An 18220-nucleotide genomic window follows, 5' to 3' on the forward strand; every position below is an offset into this window, starting at 1 on the left:
AGGAGCGATGTTAGCTTGCTCCACCTTTGCAATGAGTCGCCCAGTATTGTACTATCTTACCCCAGTCCTGAAGATACTTTCAGGTGCAAACTTTGTATTATGAAAATAACATTTGATGTTTCGATCACTGTACTGATGTGTTCATCATTGGGAAACATACATATGCACAGAACACAAGCTACATGACGTTACACAAAAGTAAGATAAATCTAAATTCTTTGTTAATTGTGTACCCTGGCATGACCTCTAATGAAAAAAATAATAATAATAATAAATTAAATAATATTTTTTGAAGTTTTTTCATTTGGTTATGCTATAAATTAAAGATGCCAAGAAATTATATTATTGGTTTCATCCATTATTATTATTAATATCTGAGACCTCCAGGGAGTCAAGGATTCATTGAGGGCTATAAATCACCCAAACCAGCTGTCATACCTTCCCTTAAATTCAACACTAGATGCACTCACTACCCCTAAAGGTAAACTATTCCATTCACTCACTCATTGCTCTGTGAAAACATCATCAGATGAATAAAGCAGAAACTAACCATGGGCTAGCCACATGGCCACTTTGTACCTATTTTTATTCATGCCACAATTTACTATTTGCATATTGTTGAACATGCCACATATCATGATGGTTCTTTGATTGTGATCAATTCAGTGGGGGATGGAGGAGAATAACATGTTTCAGGATATATTAGAAACTGATAATTAAGGAGAATACTATACCTGGTTAGTATATCTGAATTATTAAAAGATGTAAATATGTGAACCAATAATGAACATTAATCGTTCACATATTTACATCAATGGCTCAACATTAATGAACCATGTGAGAATGACAAATATAAGGGCAAGAGAGAAAACAGGGGTAAATAGAAACTTTCATTACTTACAAATGAATTATTAATCATTTACAGTTCTGATATTATATAGGTGTGTCCAATAAGTTGCTGGTGTGGAACGAATTGCATGTTGTAAAAATAATCACAATTTAAAATTATAAATCTTTTTACAATTGTTTCTCTCTCTCTGTTAGTATAATAGTTTTGGTTTTGTAACACGTATGATCAGCACTTGCTTTGTCTCTTATACTGATATATTAAAATGAAATGTAAAAGCATTTGAGATTTGATGTACTTATTAGATTCTGATAGTTGTAATGTTTTCAATCTCCTTTATTGTAATTCAAAACTGTTAAGTGTTGAGATCGCTACTGTTCTTTGCAAAAACATTCTCTTTTTGCTAACGATGATAACATGTCAACCATTACTATCTAACTTCTCACATGCCATTTACATGAAGTGTGCATGCTCATCTATGAGACTGACAGCTGATAAAAGCGTGTTTGGCACTAGGATTAATGAGGAAAACAAGAAGGGAGAATGGAAATTTGAGAATAGCAACCAGAGAATTTTGTTTCTTAGGAAGATTTTAAGAAAACATAACAGTTGGGAATATATTAATGGAAGATTCTGAAAACCAATTGTAGCAAAGTGGTTCTTTTAACTGGAAGAATTGAGACTATCAACAGGTGATAATAAAATAAAGGAAAATATCTGAGTTCACATTCTAATTAAATGTTCAAGGAGACGCTGAATGGAAAGTGGATCTAATTATTATTCTATTTGAAAGAGCGATAGAACTGTTGAAATCTGAAACTGTTAAATGACTTAACATGAAGAGCACTACTTAGATGTGTTATTTATGAAATAGTAAAAGAAACTTTTTTTTCTCAAGTAAGGACTCGGTGATTTCTGCGTCATATTGGATTGTGTGAAGTAAGAATATTAGTACTCTTAGAGGGGAATATGTAGAATGTGCCTCCTAATGGAATGTGTGATTTATACATTTGGGGTTCCCCTGGGCAACAGTGTTAACACCAGCTGATTCTTCCACTCCAGAAGCAACTTTTACACATTTATTGTGCCTAGAGCTTTTAATCTATTTAAAATGACTCTCGGAAGACGGATAAGATTTTATCAGAGCCTAAAATGATGATAATTTCTGTGAATATAGAAGGTCTATCAATACATAAAGAAGAACTCTTGCATAAACTTTGTCAAGAATTAAACTGTGATATGCTGTGTATACAGAAAACACACAGAGATATAAATCAATGTCTGAAAATTCCAGGAATGAAATTGGCAGTACCATATTTGCCCCCATAGCAAATATGGTAGTGCCATTTTCATTAGACCAGACCTTCAGATCCTCGCAACATCTGTTCCATCTACAAACCACCAAATGTAGCAGGTCTTTCTTTCTTTCTTTATTCATGACTTTAATAGCCACGGTATCTGGAGTTACCTGCAAGATGATACGAATGGAAAGGCTGTGTTGGAATGGGATAAATCATACCGGCTATCCCTTATCCATGATAGTAAACATCCCCCTTCCTTTTAAAGCAGAAGATGGAAGCAGAGCTATAACCTAGATCTCACCTTTGTGAGTGAGAGCATAGACCACCAGTGCATAAAAGTTGTTTGTATGTCTATCCGAAACTCATAGATCTATAATGTGTCAACTACTAGCAGCAATTCGACCACAAATTGTTCGCTTTACAAAAAGATATAATTTTAAAAAGGCAAACTGTGATAAATTTTTCAACCTATTAGATGAGAAAATCAAGAATATTAACCCAGTTCCAGAGGCCTATGACAAATTCAGTGAAGCCATTTGGATATGCTCCCAAGAAGCCATTCCAAGAGGATATACATTTTACTATTTCCAGGGATTAATTCCCAAGATAACTGCTCAACTGATAAAATACTGCAACTTAGTTGAAAGGAATTCCTTTATTAATGAAACTATAGCAAACAGACAACAGGTTGTTACATCTATATCTGAAGTAAAACACGAACAATGGATAAAGTTAATGAATGAAATAGATATGGGAAGGAGTAGTCAAAAAGCTTGGAGGCTACTTAGATGTCTCAGCAATTATCCAAACAAAATTCTGACACATTGTAATGTCAGAATTTTGTTTTGGAAAATGTCGGCAAATCAAATAGCACACCAACTTCTTAAAAGTGGCAAACCTACAAATCCAGTTCAAATACAAAAGACAGGACTTCAGAGGGAATATGGTAAAGAAACAAATATTTTCTTCAAACCTTTTACAATGGAAGAACTCAATACGGCAATTAAAATTTGCAAGAAAAGAATACATTTTGAAAAAATTATGGAGACAACTACCATGTTATTGAATAAAACTTTAGTTTAATATAAACCAAAATCAAAATATGTTTCAACCTCCATATCAAGGTCATCCTCTGGGGCATACACAATATATACAGAGAAACAAGCTGCACTACAATCTACGTGGTTTGTTAAAGTTACTAACCAATCTTTACAACCTCTGGTGGGAAAAAAAAAACCTTTACTACATCAAAGCTTGAGTCTTATTATTATCTATTAGGTTACAAAACCAAGAGTTAGGCTGGAGAACAAGAAGTTTATATATATATATTTAAAAAATAATAATAATAAAAAAATTTATACATGTGATTATACATATAAATTTCAACCAATTGGTAATAGTTTTCTAAAGTCCTAAAGTATGCTAGATACTAAGATGTGCCATCCAAATTCTTGGAATTTTTATGCCATCATTAAATATTGAGTTAGGGTGTTAATCAGAATTTAAACAGGCTTCTTTAAATTTTCTTTCATACCAGGTTTTTGTATGATGTAAAGAGCAGGTACTTTTCCAATCAATTTGGTGTAGGATGTTGAGAGTGTGATCTGAGAGGCCTGCTTCACCAAAATCGTTATATGTTTTTTTTTTTTTTTTTTTTTTTTTTTTTTTTATAAACGTATAGGGATTGTACATCCAGTTTCACCAATATAAGGTAAGTTACAGGTGCAGTAGATGCAATAAACTCCAGGATGTGCCAATGGGAAAAGTACTTGATTGGAAAAGTACCTGCTCTTTACATCATACAAAAACCTGGTATCAAAGAAAATTTAAAGAAGCCTGTGAAATTCTGATTAACCACCCTAATCTCAACAATAATGGTGGCATAAAAATTCCAGAATTTGGATGGCACATATTCAGCCAACTTAGTATCTAGCATACTTTAAGAAACTATTCCATACCAATTGGTTGAAATTTATATGTATAATCACATGTTTTTTTATTATTATTATTTTTTTTTTAAATATAATATATATAAACTTGTTGCTCTCCAGCCCAACTCTTAGTTTTGTAACCTAATAGATAATAATAATAATAATAAGACGCTAGCTTTGATGAAGGTTTTTTTTTTTTTTTTTTTTCACCAGAGGTCAGGCCAATAATTGTAGTAACAGTTGGTCAGTAACTTTAGCAAACCATTAGATTGTAGTGCAGCTTGTTTCTCTGTATATATTGTGTATGCTCCAGAGGATGACCTAGATATGAAGGTCGAAACATCGAGTGTTGATTTTGGTTTATATTAAACTCAAATTTTACTCTATAACATAGTAGTTGTCTCCATAATTTTTTCAAAATGTATTCTGATCACCGTGTAAGCATGAAAGAAAGGATTGTAAGAAAGGAAAAGCAGCAGGTCTGGATGAAGTTTGCATTGAGCAAATCAAGGAATTTGGACCAAAGACTGAATGAATTTGTTGAACAATTATATTAATACCTGCAAAATACCCAAAGTCTGGAGAAGAGCTAGAGTTATTGAGGTTCTCAAACCAGAGAAAGATGCAAGCGATCCCAAAAATTATAGACCAATTTCTTTATTGCATCATCTATATAAGATTCTTAAGTGAATGACCCTCAAAAAACTACTAATCCTATCCTAATTCCTGAACAAGCCTGGCTTTTGAGCTGGGAAAAGTTGTACATCACAAGTTCTTCAACTAACACAATATACTGAGGATGGTTTTGAGAAACAAAAATAACGGGCAGTTTTCATAGACTTAACGTCTGTTGCTTATGATAAGGTTAACCACCACATCTTGTTAAGTAAACTGTACACAATGACAAAAGATCATAAGGTAACTCAACTAGTCAGATGCCTTCAGAAGAATCGAAGATTCTTTTTGTTGAATTTCAAGGACAATGTAGTCATTCGAGGATTCAAGAGAATGCCCTCCCTCAAGTGTTCTGGCCCTAATGCTTTTTAACATCTATACAAAAGCCCAACCTCTCCCCAAAGATACAAAATGTTTTATCTATACTGATGATTGTGCCATTGCCACTCAGGTGGATCCTTCTGAGAGTGTAGAACAAAAACTCTCTAAAACACTGATTGAACCAAGCCCTTACTATAGTGAGAAGCCAGATGAAACCTGTCTGTGCTTTCCATGTAAAGAATAAACAAGCAGCAATGAAACTACAAATAACTTGGGAGAGCACTCACTTAGATCATTGTCCAACACCTAAATATTTAGGGGTAACTTTAGACTGTGGTTACCTCACTTATGAAAGACATTGTATAAATACAAAACAAAGTAACTACAAGGAATAGTACTCTCTAGACTATCCAGCACTACCTGGGGAACACAAGCTCAAACAATAAGGATCATTGCCTTGGCTCTATGTTACTTAGCTGCAGAATAAGCATGCCCTGTATGATATAGATCCTGCTATGCCAAGCAGGTGGATGTTGCCTTAAATGAGACATGTAGACTCATTACTGGTTGTCTGAGACTGACACTATGAAAAAATCTATTGTTTGGCTGACACAGCACCTCCAGATATTAGATGTGAGATGGAGGCTAGAAATGAGAGGCTTAAGGCATCCGTGTCTACAGACCATTCTTTATTTGGATATCAACATGTCCATGAATGGTTAAAATCCAGGAAAAGTTTTCTTCATACCACTGAAAGCCTTATTATGCTGTAATATTGTGTTGTTTTTTTCTTTTCAATTTCAATACACAATCAATAATTTTTGTAAATTTATGTGCATTTGAACTATGTTTGAACTAACATGAATAAAATAAATAAATAAATGAAGTACTCCAGTGAGGCAGAGGATGATTGGAGCAGGTATATCCTAAATGGAGAAATAAAAAGAGATCCCATGGAAGTGAAGAGGTAGTTTTACATTTTCAGAAAAAGCCTAACAAAGATACTGACTCTAATGAACACTTGTTGTTTGTAGAAATTTGTTTGAAAATGTTCAGTCTGATAGACATGATTAACCCCTTAACATACAAAAGAAATCTGTGACACATCTTTTGTTTATTGACTAAAATTGATTTTGAATTTTGGTTTCACATATAAATACAACCGAATATAGACGCTAGACAATCTTGTACCTATTTCCTTTCAGCCGAGAAAAGTTGCCAATGGCATGTATCGGCTATTTCATTTGCATTTCATCCAGCAAATCACCCTCGCCAAAAAATTGGAAGAAAAACGACCGTTTTCTGATTTTTAATTGGTACGTTAAAGGTTAAGTATATGTTAAACAACACAGATTATTTATAACATAATTTATTTTTCATAAATTTTTCATGTAGTACTATCATATCCTGTACACCCCTCGAGGGTAAACGGCAGGAATTTAATGATGATGATGATGATGATAAAGACAGTAATAGCATGAGTCAGAGAGTGAATGATTTCATTCTTTTGGGATAAGGCGATCTCTAAATTGTAGACTTATTTTTGAAGGCCTTGTATCCAATTAATTTTGTAGTATTTATGTAATTTTATTTAAAATGTATATAATGTTTTAGTTTCATTAAATGTATATATTTTTTATTTGGTCTCAAATCAATCATTTCTTGAATTCTAGATTAAAAGACAATTCACCAATCAGAGTGAACTTTTGTGTATATTTAATAAACGCTTGGTGCAAAAACAATCTCAATCTCTTTAGAAATATAACATAAATAGCACAGCAGACAGATTTTTTTTAAATAACTGGAACAGCTGAGCTGAAGACGTGATAAATAATAAAAATATAATCTTATAAACTCTAGACATGCAGGTTGGCTTTTATGATGGACATAATTCAAAAAAATACTTATAAGGAGAGAGAAAGAGATTTTTTGTGAAATGTAAATAACTAACCAATAGAAATAGCTGTTGAATACATCGGTAACTTAGTAAAAAAAAGCTATAAGGAGGGACTTATCCAATGAACTAATGCTGATCAAGTGATTTATGTATACGTAGCAGAAATATGCATCATCGGTTACGTAGCAAATCTTGTACAATTTATTGTCCTTGTTATGTGTATGTATTATTGGTTTCATATTTTTATTTTGCTTTATTTTGTAAAAATTTTCTTTTATTTACTAATGATCAGAGTACTTTTTTAATATAGTAATATATCATCATCAAATTCCTGCCATGCGCCCTCAAGGGGTGTACAGGATATGATAGTACTACATGAAAAAAATTACATCATTACTAACTTCCTATCTACAATTTTCCTCCAAATCAGTCTGTTACTTGTCAAGACTCCAACATTATCAGATCTTATATTTCTATCGTCTAAGGCACTTTGTACCGTATCAATCCACGTATATCTTAGTCTTTCTCTGGGTCGTTTTGCTGCCAACCTGGCAGAGAACACTTGTTTTGCTAATCTTTCTTCGCCCATTCTGTTTAAGTGACCATACCACCTAAGATTAGCTCTGCTAACGCATTCCTGGATGCTGACAATATCAAGTTCTTTCCTAATATCCTCGTTTTTAATATGATATATTGCCATTGATGCCACCTGTTTCACGCCTATAATCTTTCTCAGGACTCTCATATCTGCGGTCTCCAGTCTTTGGGCAAGTGTTTTACTTCTGACTCAGCTCTCAGATCCATAAGTTAAAACTGGTTTGAACACTGTCTAGTATACAGCTAATTTAGAGTTCCGACTAATTTCTCTCTTATTCCATATGAATTTATTCAATTGACTTCCCACCATACCAGCTTTGCTGATTCTGATGTCTATTTCTATATTTAATTTACCATCTTCAGTAAAAATCGTGCCTAAGTAGCTGAAATGTTTTACTTGTTCCACAGGTTCTCCATTCACAACACAGTTGACATTTTCAATGATTTTGCTTATTTTCATTGTCTTTGTCTTTTTATTGCTGACCTTCATACCATACCTATTACAACAGTTATTCAATTTAGTCAGAATCTTTCCTTCATTACGTGATCCATATAGATAATGAATAACAGAGGGAATTATGTACAAACTTGTCTCACACCAGATTTAACATTAAACCATCTTCCTGTACTTCTTTCAATTCTAACTGCTGACTTAAAACTCAAATAAAGACTAAGTATTGCTTGATATAATGCCCCATTGATACCATATAACTGTAGCATATTGAATAGCTTCTCTCTTGGCACCTTGTCGTATGCCTTTTCCAAATCGACAAAACTTAAATACAGATCTTTGTTATATTCCCATGCTTTCTCGACTATTTGTCGTAAAGTGAAGATCTGTTCCTGACAGTCTCTATTTGGCCTGAATCCAGCTTGTTCTTCACCCAGCTTTTCTTCCACAATTCTTCTCAACCGTTTCTCAAGTATACTTGCATAGATCTTGCCAGGAGCACTCAGTAGGGAAATACCTCTGTAATGCTCACATTCAGTTTTATTTCCCTTTTTATATATGGATACTATGAGAGCTCTACTCCAATCATCAGGAATTCGTCCCTCTGTCCAGGCTTTCTGAACTATGCAGTGTAGCCACTGAAAGACTCTTATACCACCATACTTCAGCATTTCTGGTCGAATATCATCTACTCCTGTTGCCTTTCCACACTTCAAGCCTTTGATGGCTTTTTCAACTTCAAGTATGGATACGTATTCCTGACTGCATGCCTGGTCAGTGTATTTTACCACTGTGCTGTCATCACTGCTTGTTTCATTTAGCAGTTTTTCAAAGTAATTACTCAATACTTCAAGGATTTCTTTTTCTCCTGTTTTCATGTCACCCTTTATCATCTCTAATTCCTTTTATAGCACTCTTTCCTCCATTCCTAAGCTTCTTCAACAACCCCTCCAGAATATTTTGCCACCTTTTTGATATTTATTTTCTATATTCTTGCCAAAGTCCTCCCATGACTTTTGTTTAGCTAGTTTTACACAGTGTTTAGCATTCTTACATTTGTCTCTGTATTCTCTAAGAGCACAAGCTGACTTATTTGACAGGAACTTTTGATATGCTTTCTTCTTTTCCTTCACTGCCTCTTTAACTTCCTGTGTCCACCAGGGAGTTCCGATTTATTTATCCTTGCAGACAACCTCACCACATGCCTCTCTGGCAGAATCGATAATGTTTTATTCAGAGTTTGCAACTGAATCTCCAAGGCTTGATTCCTGTTCTCAAACTCTTTCATTTTTTCTTCAATAATCTTTGTGTATTTTAGTCTACAGTTCACATCTGAGAGCTGCTCAACTTTTATTCGCTTTAAAACTTTCTTACATGTTATTCTTTTCAATATGAAATTCAATTTTATCCTGCTCAAGACTAAATAGTGATCACTTCCAATTTCAAATCCTCTGTACACTCTGGTGTCCTGCACCAGGGAGAAAACATCACTATCAACAATAACATAGTCAATGAGACTTTTCTTATTCCTTGCCTCTTCTCTCCATGTGAATTTGTGCACAGTTTTATGTTAGAACATAGTGTTAGTAATAACCAGTCCATATCCTGAGTAGAAATCCAACAGATATTTGCCATTATTATTAGCTTCGCTCTTTTCTCCAAATTTTCCCAAAATATTTTTGTATGTCTGACAATCATTTCCTACATTGCTATTTAGATCCCCAACCAGGACCAAATTTTTCATTGTGTGAGTTGCTTTCTCTAAAGATTGAAAAAATTTCTCCACTTCTACCTTAGTAGAACCTTCTGTGGGACCATAGGCACAAATAAGTCTCATTGTCCAGTTTCCCCATTCTCATATTTGCCCACATTACTCTACTTGAGACTGACTGTCATTCAAAAAGATTAGCCTCGTATTTTGTGTTGAATACTATGTCTACTCCTTTGATTGTCATTGCCTGAATATAACATTTTGTATTTATTGCTCAGAAAGATCTCACCAGTTTTGGTCTTTTTTGTTTCAGTCACCCCTATTATGTCGATCTGGTACTTAACTAATTCCTCAGCTAGCTCCATTTCTTTGCCATTCAGTCTTCTTACGTTGATAGTGCTGATCTTTAACTCTGGTGATGCTGAGTTGGGGTTTGTTTTCAGATTTGTTCCAGTAGCTGACTTTTTGCTGTTCGCCCTAGTTCCCTGGCGAAAACAATGAGGGCCTTGTATACACAATATCATCTTTTATACAGACATTTTACTGGATCACTAAATACAGTACAGAGAAGCTTACAGACTATGTACTATATATACATTGAATAACAATTAGTGTAAAGACAATTGGAATGAAAATGACCTTATATAATGGAAAACATGCTCCCTTCCTACAGTCATGCTGCAATATATGTAAGCAAAACAGTTTTATTGTGGCATCAAACACAGTATCTAACTAACTACATTTAACATCCTGTATCAAATTTTCCACTGCAAAAAATAAGTGGCAACACTTGTTTATAATGCAGTTGCTGGGTGTAGGAAGCAAACAATTTATGAAAAGCAAATAAGGATGTGCAACATATCCATATCATAAAATCATTTTGAATTGCACTTGAAATTTTCTTTCATTAAGACAATTCACAAAAAACGGACAAGCCACATAAACTTTGTCAAAATGGGTCTGCCTGTCTGACATAAAAGGCATTTAGGGTAAAGTGAATTCCCACCAGCATCAAAACATTGCCCAATGTGAATGCATTAAGGAAGGTTAATTTTTTTGTTGTTTAGCCAATTTTAGTTTCAACCTACCTAACTTTTGCATAGAATATCCTCCCCTGGAGGATTATCAATCTAGAGGATAGGCTTGTGTGTTGGATGTTATCTACAACTTATGTTAACAGAACTGCAACACAAAAACGCTAAATTATAAAAAGACATGTTTATTGACTGGTTTATATTTTGCTGGATTCCAAACTAGCGTCCTCAAAACATGTGTAGACTACCTGCATAGTCTGTACATAAGAATGAATAAGTGAAACAATTCAAACTGTAATGGACAAACAATCAAAAGTCCTAATTTGGCACCTCTAAATTTGCATAACTTCTTCAACACAACAACAGTAATAACTTCTTTTATACAAATATCTCCATGGCTGTATTCACATTGGGATTCTGCAATATCTGCAAAAAAACAGGTGAAAAGAGGGAAAGGAATAACAGGTCACTCCTGAAAGTTTGTGACAGGGCAGTTAGCAAGGACATGAAAACTAGATTTGCTGCTTAGAGAATAAGTGAAGTGGGTTGCAGTAGAGACATGATAGACATTGTGTAAACAACTGTTGGTGTGGTACTTCTACAAGTCTCTGATCTCAACGAAAATGCCTGCATTAAAATAGTAACATATCAAATAGTTTTACTTGTGTACTTTTTTAAATAATACAACTGACCTCATATCCTCTTTCATGCTGGATTGCAAACTGTCGGAAGGATTCCACAATGAGACCAGCACAATTACAATCATATACATAAATAGAGGGAGCTCCCATCCACTGTTGCAAATCATATATAGAAAGGGGAATGTACTGGGTATAGGACTAGAAAATAAAATTTAAAAAAAAATGAATAACATATTTATCAGAAAAATACCAAATATTAGGCTACGAGCAGTATTAAGTTTCTATACTGAAATCTAAGCAAACAAATTTGATCCAAGATGTACAAATTTTTTTATGATAATTGTCTCCTACTTTTAAAAATCGATTTCACTTCCCAGTAATTAAGAAAATTGAGCCATTACACTTTTATATACTAAAAAACAAGCTTAATAAATCTAAGATACATTAATAAAAAAAAATAATAAAAATAAATATATATATATATAAAAACACACAACTAGGGTGTGATTAATGCAAGTTCGAATAATGCGACATTCGATTTAGAGTGAATTGTACGATACCAGGTCATGTTTAATGTGAACCAAAATTCAATTAACGTGAGGATAGTGTTAAATTTGTGATTTCTGTAAACTTCATAAGAAAATTTACTTGATCACAATTTAACAAGTAAAAACCTTAATAAAAAAATCGTGCTTGCATCAAGGTATAAATGAAATAAATATATTGAAAAGAATAATTGTTAACTAGTATAAGAACATTAATTGTATAACATTAGAAAAATAAGATAATTAATTTACAGTATTTAGTTATAAAAGTTTTGCATGTAAAAGGCTTGCTTGTTATACACTTGAAACAAGAGATTGTAAGTTATGCTAATTCTTAGAAAAATTGGGTGAGCTGATAGAGTTTGATAAAGCTGACTCATAGGATTAACTAGAATCAAAGTAAAGCCCAAGGTCAAGGTTCCAGATTTAGACATTGCCGTTGGTCAGTCGCATGCACACGGCCCACCAAAGGTAGAAGTTTCAGCAGGGAGACGCCGCCATAACAGGTTACGATAAACGTATCCTAATGTTGGGGGGAGGGGGTCTGATGATGGTCAGGAGCCCCCCCTCCATCTGCCACAACATGGAATATTAGTAGGTGAGATTTTAGGTCCCGTTTTCCTACTATTAAGAACAAAGGCTGCCACATGGTCAGGAAGAAAGGTATTTACTGTATACTAAGCCAACCCTGGTCTAAAGGAAGGAGATTATCAAAAGAAGGAGAAATTGTGGATATCCTCATGGCAAATCTGATGACTGCAGAACAGCAGATAGATCGTGTTTCCTTAGAAGAAGCCTGATATGGTGTAACCGAGGTGGCCCTCATGATCCGAAGTACCCCAAATATGTCCCACTACAGAAGGAATATTTCTTCAGGAATCGCAGACAAGTAACATTTAGTAGAAGAGTTTCATCAAACAGTATTATGAAAAGCTTTATGTTAATTCTGTTAATTTAATATGGTTGCAATTGTAATTTGTATTACTTAGCAATTGAAGGACTTGAATGAGAGTTGAACTAGGACTTTAGTTCACTTAGTAGTATAGAGAAAGAGGGAACTAGTTTATCAGTATCACTGAACGAGCGATAATGTGTATAGATACTAGTATATGTAATTTACCCTTAACTGAGAAAGGTCAAGAGAATTGAATGTGGCATTCATTGTAGCAACGGAATTGCTAAGCCCACATAACTCTTATAAATCAATGTGTGTAATCCAATTGTGTCTAATTGAATTATTGTGTCATATTATTATGCTTAAGAGGGCAAAAGATTTAAGCCAACTTAATTATTGACGGGAAAGCCTATTTATCTTGTGTGTGTAGAGACTTTTGTAGAGGCACAACAGTTTATCCCACATGCTAGTGTAAATTTTTCATTTTTGTATTTTGCTAGACTTATTAACATTGTATTAATTTAGTATTGAATTGAAGTTTTAGAATTTTGTGTATTGTACTGTATTTATGAGTTTAATAAACTTTGCTTATCAAATAATCAACAGTGCATTCAATGCACCACTTGTAATTACGTACGAACCTAGGTGCAGGGGGAAAAAGATCAAGGTTACGACTGCATGATTATTTCACTTCTAGACTTATTTAGGAGTTGCTTCTTGTTTTAAATTTCTTTATAAACTAAATGTCTTAAATGGCGCAGCTTTAAAAAATAAATGTTTTAGGATACTAAGAGGAGCAAGAGCTTAGATTTCTAGTACGGAAGTGACGATACGTGGAGAAAAGGGATAAGATATATAAAGGAAAGTAAAGTATAAGGGAAATATATATTTAAACAAGAATGGGACACAACAATAGCACATGTGCAGTTGAGGTTACTGGGTTACCATTAGGGTTTTAAATGCTGCTACTTCAGTCTACACTTGTTTATCATTGCATGTGCAGTGCTACCTGCCATAATAGTTAGTTTTTGTGATTTGTTTTATTGTTATAAAAAGTGACCTTAAAAAAATGGACAAAAGGAAGATTCCCCGAGATAAAAACACTATAAACACAAAAGAGAAGTGGCTCGTTATTAGATTAGAACAAAAATTTGATGTGGCTGAATGGCATGAGCATGGTCATAGCAACTATAAATAGTACAAGATGTCAGAATGTCAGAATCTATTTTTGCTCACTGTAACTACTGTGACTTTGTTAACAATAAATTTAAATTATAAGTATATTCTTTCTATCCTTTACTGTAATATTTTCTTAATAAACATATAAAAACTTGTTTAAAATTTTTCACTGCATATTTCCGTCGAGCTGGAATCAATTACCATATTTTATAGATAATTATAAGCTCGAATAGTGCAAATTTGAATAGTGCAACCACTTGATGAAATTTATTATCTGCACTAATCAAGAACTAATGAAATGAAAACCTGAGTATGAAAAGAAACTGGCTCTTAAAGCTAAAGATATTCTATCAATATGGTGCAAGTAAAAGAAAGAATGAATATGAAAGAATAACTCTACTGAATGCAGATGGTGTGAGGGTGACAGATGCAGAAAAGGTTGTTCAACTAATGAGTGCCCATTTTGCTAAAAGCTGTCAACCTGGTGTACACAACATTGAACTCACTGCTACCTCTCCAGTGGATAAAGAAACTCAGGTGTAAGAGGCAGGTGTATTAGAGCTGTTGCACAAACTGAATAAGAATTCAGCAATAGGGACTGATGGGATAACTGCACAGCTGCTAAAAGAGTGCTCATCTGAATTGGCTATTCCTTTAACCTCCCAACCGGCCGGTGTGGATGAAATATTCAACACTCCCTAGCTTTTTTCATGGATCAAAACTTCGTCGGCATTTTACCTTTTATCATTCAATTACCTTCCTCCGCCGTTAATCTCGTTACGGCTATTCTATAGCATTAGTGGATTAACTGTTGCTGAGTGACCTTTGTGTCCCCCTGTCTTTACGTCTATTGTGTTGCTTAGAATTTCATTTACTGTCCTAAGTTATTTGACCTTTCTTGCCTCTAAAATGATTTATTGTGTCTCTTCCCAAAAATTGAAACCAATTTCACATATGCGGAAAAAAAAATCAATCCTGAAATGCCAACTGATCAGCTTTTGCAATGAATCTATTTAGTGATAGTGAATTTGGTGTATTTTATTCTACAAATCAGTGCACCAGAAGAGATGCACTGATTGTTCTTTCACTTTATGTATAATAATTGAATAATTTTTTTTCGAATTTTAAAATTTTCAAATGTTTGCTTTGAAAATATTATGTCAAATATTTATATTTTTAAATAATATTTATTGAAATAAATATGTCCTTTTTCTTTCGTTTCTAGTGAAATAGCATTATATGGATCATCACATTTCAGATTTAGAAACGATTTTTTGTTATTCATAAAGACAAAATAAAAAAAAATGTTAAAATGCTATATTGCCTTACTCGGTTTCCGATTGTGTCTTTTTGGTATCAAAAATTTATATCCAATGATATTTTAGCAGTGATTCTTCCCCTTCGTCATTTATTTATTTATTTGTATTATGCATATTACAATAATATCTAGTGCATAACCTCGTAGATATGTTGAAAATATAATGTGAAAAATATCATATATGGAATGATTCAACATTTTTGCTCATTTTGAAGATTTTCTAATGCTTCACCCCCTCCTTATTCTCTCCTGGAACTGAATTGCATAACTACTCTAAATTTCTATACAGGTTTGAAAGCTTTTCTAGACAGCATTCAAAATCAATTACTTAATTTTACCATTTTGACAAAAGATATACGGCAATCAGATTGTACCGTGAAGCTTCTAATTCTGTTCTATTTATTTGCAATCTAAACCCAGCTGTTCTACTGCCTGCTGAAATTATGTGAGATTTTAGAAATAATATGCTATATTTTCACCATGCAAAATTGTTCATATGCATACCACACAAAAGAAAGTTCAGTAGTATTATTTGTGTTTGTTTTTCTTTTAAAAAAAATCTAAATATTACTTCTTCTGCTGCTGGAAGCTATTTCTGAAATAATCTACATCTTCTAAATACTTGGTAATTCTACAAATCAGTGCACCGGAAGAGTTGCACTGATTGATCTTTCACTTTACGTATAATAATTGCATAATTTTTTTTCGAATTTCAGAATTTTCAAATGTTTGCTTTGAAAATATTATGTCAAATATTTATATTTTTAAACAATATTTATTGAAATAAATATGTCCTTTTTCTTTCGTTTCTAGCGAAATAGCATTATATGGATCATCACGTTTCAGTTTTAGAAACGATTTTTTGTTATTCATTTGGGGAACATACCCATTCATTTTAGTGTAAAATAGTAGCAAAGGTTCAGTTACTTTAGATATCTAATCTAGAAGAAAATGTTATGTCTGCTGAGATTAGAATCATACGTGAATAATTTTTCTGACATGATTTCTCTATTCGTTATAATGTAACCAATTTCCAGATTTTTTTCCCTCCTGCAGACTTCATGTTATATGCAGTGATTTCTTCTTTGAACTATAAGAAAAAAAATCAGATAACAGGAGAAAAATATGTAGTATTTTCTTTTTCACTGGCTGAATTTACAATGTTCTTTCTTTGTGTTTTGAAGAGAAACTGCAAATGACTTTTTTCTTACTATTTTTGCCATTATAACATCTCATATAATTATAAGAGTGACATTTTACCGTTTTTCTCCCACACGAGAAACAGAAATAAGGTGGTAATAATATTGTTGATTTTGCCAAACTTCATTGTAGCAGAAATTTTTATTACAAAACTTTGTAATATATATATATATATATATATATATATCTCCGAAACAAGAAATTTGGAACCCATATCACATCAATGTTGAGTGTTGGCAAGGTGAAAATGTTTCCGTTATTATTTATATATTTCATTTATTAACTAAGGGGGCTATGCCCAACCCCCCGTGTTCCGGTATGGTAGACCAGTTCTCCTTCAATTGTGATAACTCGAAAGGGGGTTCAGCCCCTGAATTCTGATGACTCGAATTTTGAAGACTCGACACTCAGGGTAGCTCCTGAGTTTCAAAACGTTTCAATAAACATGACATAAAAAAGCTTATCATTTTATATATATATAGGGTAGATTTTATTTCATTATTTTTTATTGTTTTTATGAAATACTTTACCTGGAATACTCCTTCCAGTTTCTCTGTGTCATAAAATGAACTTAAAAATTAGCCTTCAAGATGAAAAAGAAACAGTGCATTCGGGTATCCCTCTATCAATATTTGTAGTCCTGAAAAGGACTGTTTTGATGGCCTTGAAAACAAACATTTTTTATTTCATACTGTTCAGAATTTAAAATTCTTGAACACCGTGGAACACCTTGAAGCAAGGGTAAACACACAAAGCAGTTTTACACTCAGGGCACCAGATTTTTGTTTCCTTTCTGATATTTTTTTTATTACATACATAATATTTGCGTGGAGGTTTTTTTTTAATTAGCCGTTGGTGGTAGATTTTCGGGATAATGGTTGGAGTTAGCAGCGTTCAACCTCAGATGTCTGGCAGGATTTCCTGTTTTTCTGCTTGCTGAAGAAGGTGCATGTGCATGCAGCAATGCTTTCGCAATTTCTATTCTGTATTCTAGATATGTTATGATAGACAAAAATTTTTTCTTGTACAGGAGGAAACTGTTCCAAATAACAAAATCCAAACACTTCAAAATTCAAATAACATGTCCAAACACTTTTTTGTAATATTTTTTATGCTGTTTCCTCATTACAGAGTAGAATGATAGCTGCTGATCGGACCTATCGACTCAACCCATAGTGTCGTTGTATGCACACACAGCAATGGGTTTTTCTTTCTTCAAACCATGCTTCTCCATGAATTCCGCTGATGGATTGTGCAGGGAAGATAGCAGAAAAACATCTTTTTTGTCTTTCCAACGTAGTGCAGACTTTCCCTCGCTGATAAGCTCGGATTTCCCCCTTCAATAGCATTCCTGAAGCCAGATCTGGAGGCATCTCGCCTTTTTGCATTTACAGTACCATAACTATCTGTAAGATGCTGTAAAAGCAAATCAGCGAGTACAGGACACATATATAGTAATTATCCATTATAATGCAGTAACCTTTCCCCAGTAAAGGGTCTAGTAACTGCATTACTGCACGCATCGACAAGGGGAGATCCGAATATTTATCGTGCTCGATTACAGTTTGCTTTCCCGTATAAAGTTTGAAATCCCAACGATATCCACTTTCCGATTCGCAAAGCATAAAAAATTTTATTCCGTACTTCGCTTTCTTTTTTGGGAATATACTGCTTACA

The 18220-nt window shown here is 33.5% G+C and overlaps 1 protein-coding gene across 2 annotated transcripts in view; it reads right to left on the reverse strand.

Annotated features, from left to right (window-relative positions):
• The window catches only part of raptor (regulatory associated protein of MTOR complex 1), a 512095-nt gene that overhangs the window by 424078 nt on the left and 69797 nt on the right, over positions 1-18220 (reverse strand). For both annotated transcript variants that reach the window (XM_090406523.1, XM_090406522.1), the window contains exon 5: positions 11458-11604. In XM_090406523.1, coding sequence (XP_090262649.1) covers positions 11458-11604 — 147 coding nt within the window. The remainder of the gene's footprint in view (positions 1-11457; positions 11605-18220) is intronic.

The sequence above is a fragment of the Typopeltis vanoorti genome, chromosome 16 (assembly GCF_054136105.1).
Source record: "Typopeltis vanoorti isolate ZY-2024b chromosome 16, IOZ_Tvanoo_1.0, whole genome shotgun sequence".
Classification (NCBI taxonomy): domain Eukaryota; kingdom Metazoa; phylum Arthropoda; class Arachnida; order Uropygi; family Thelyphonidae; genus Typopeltis; species Typopeltis vanoorti.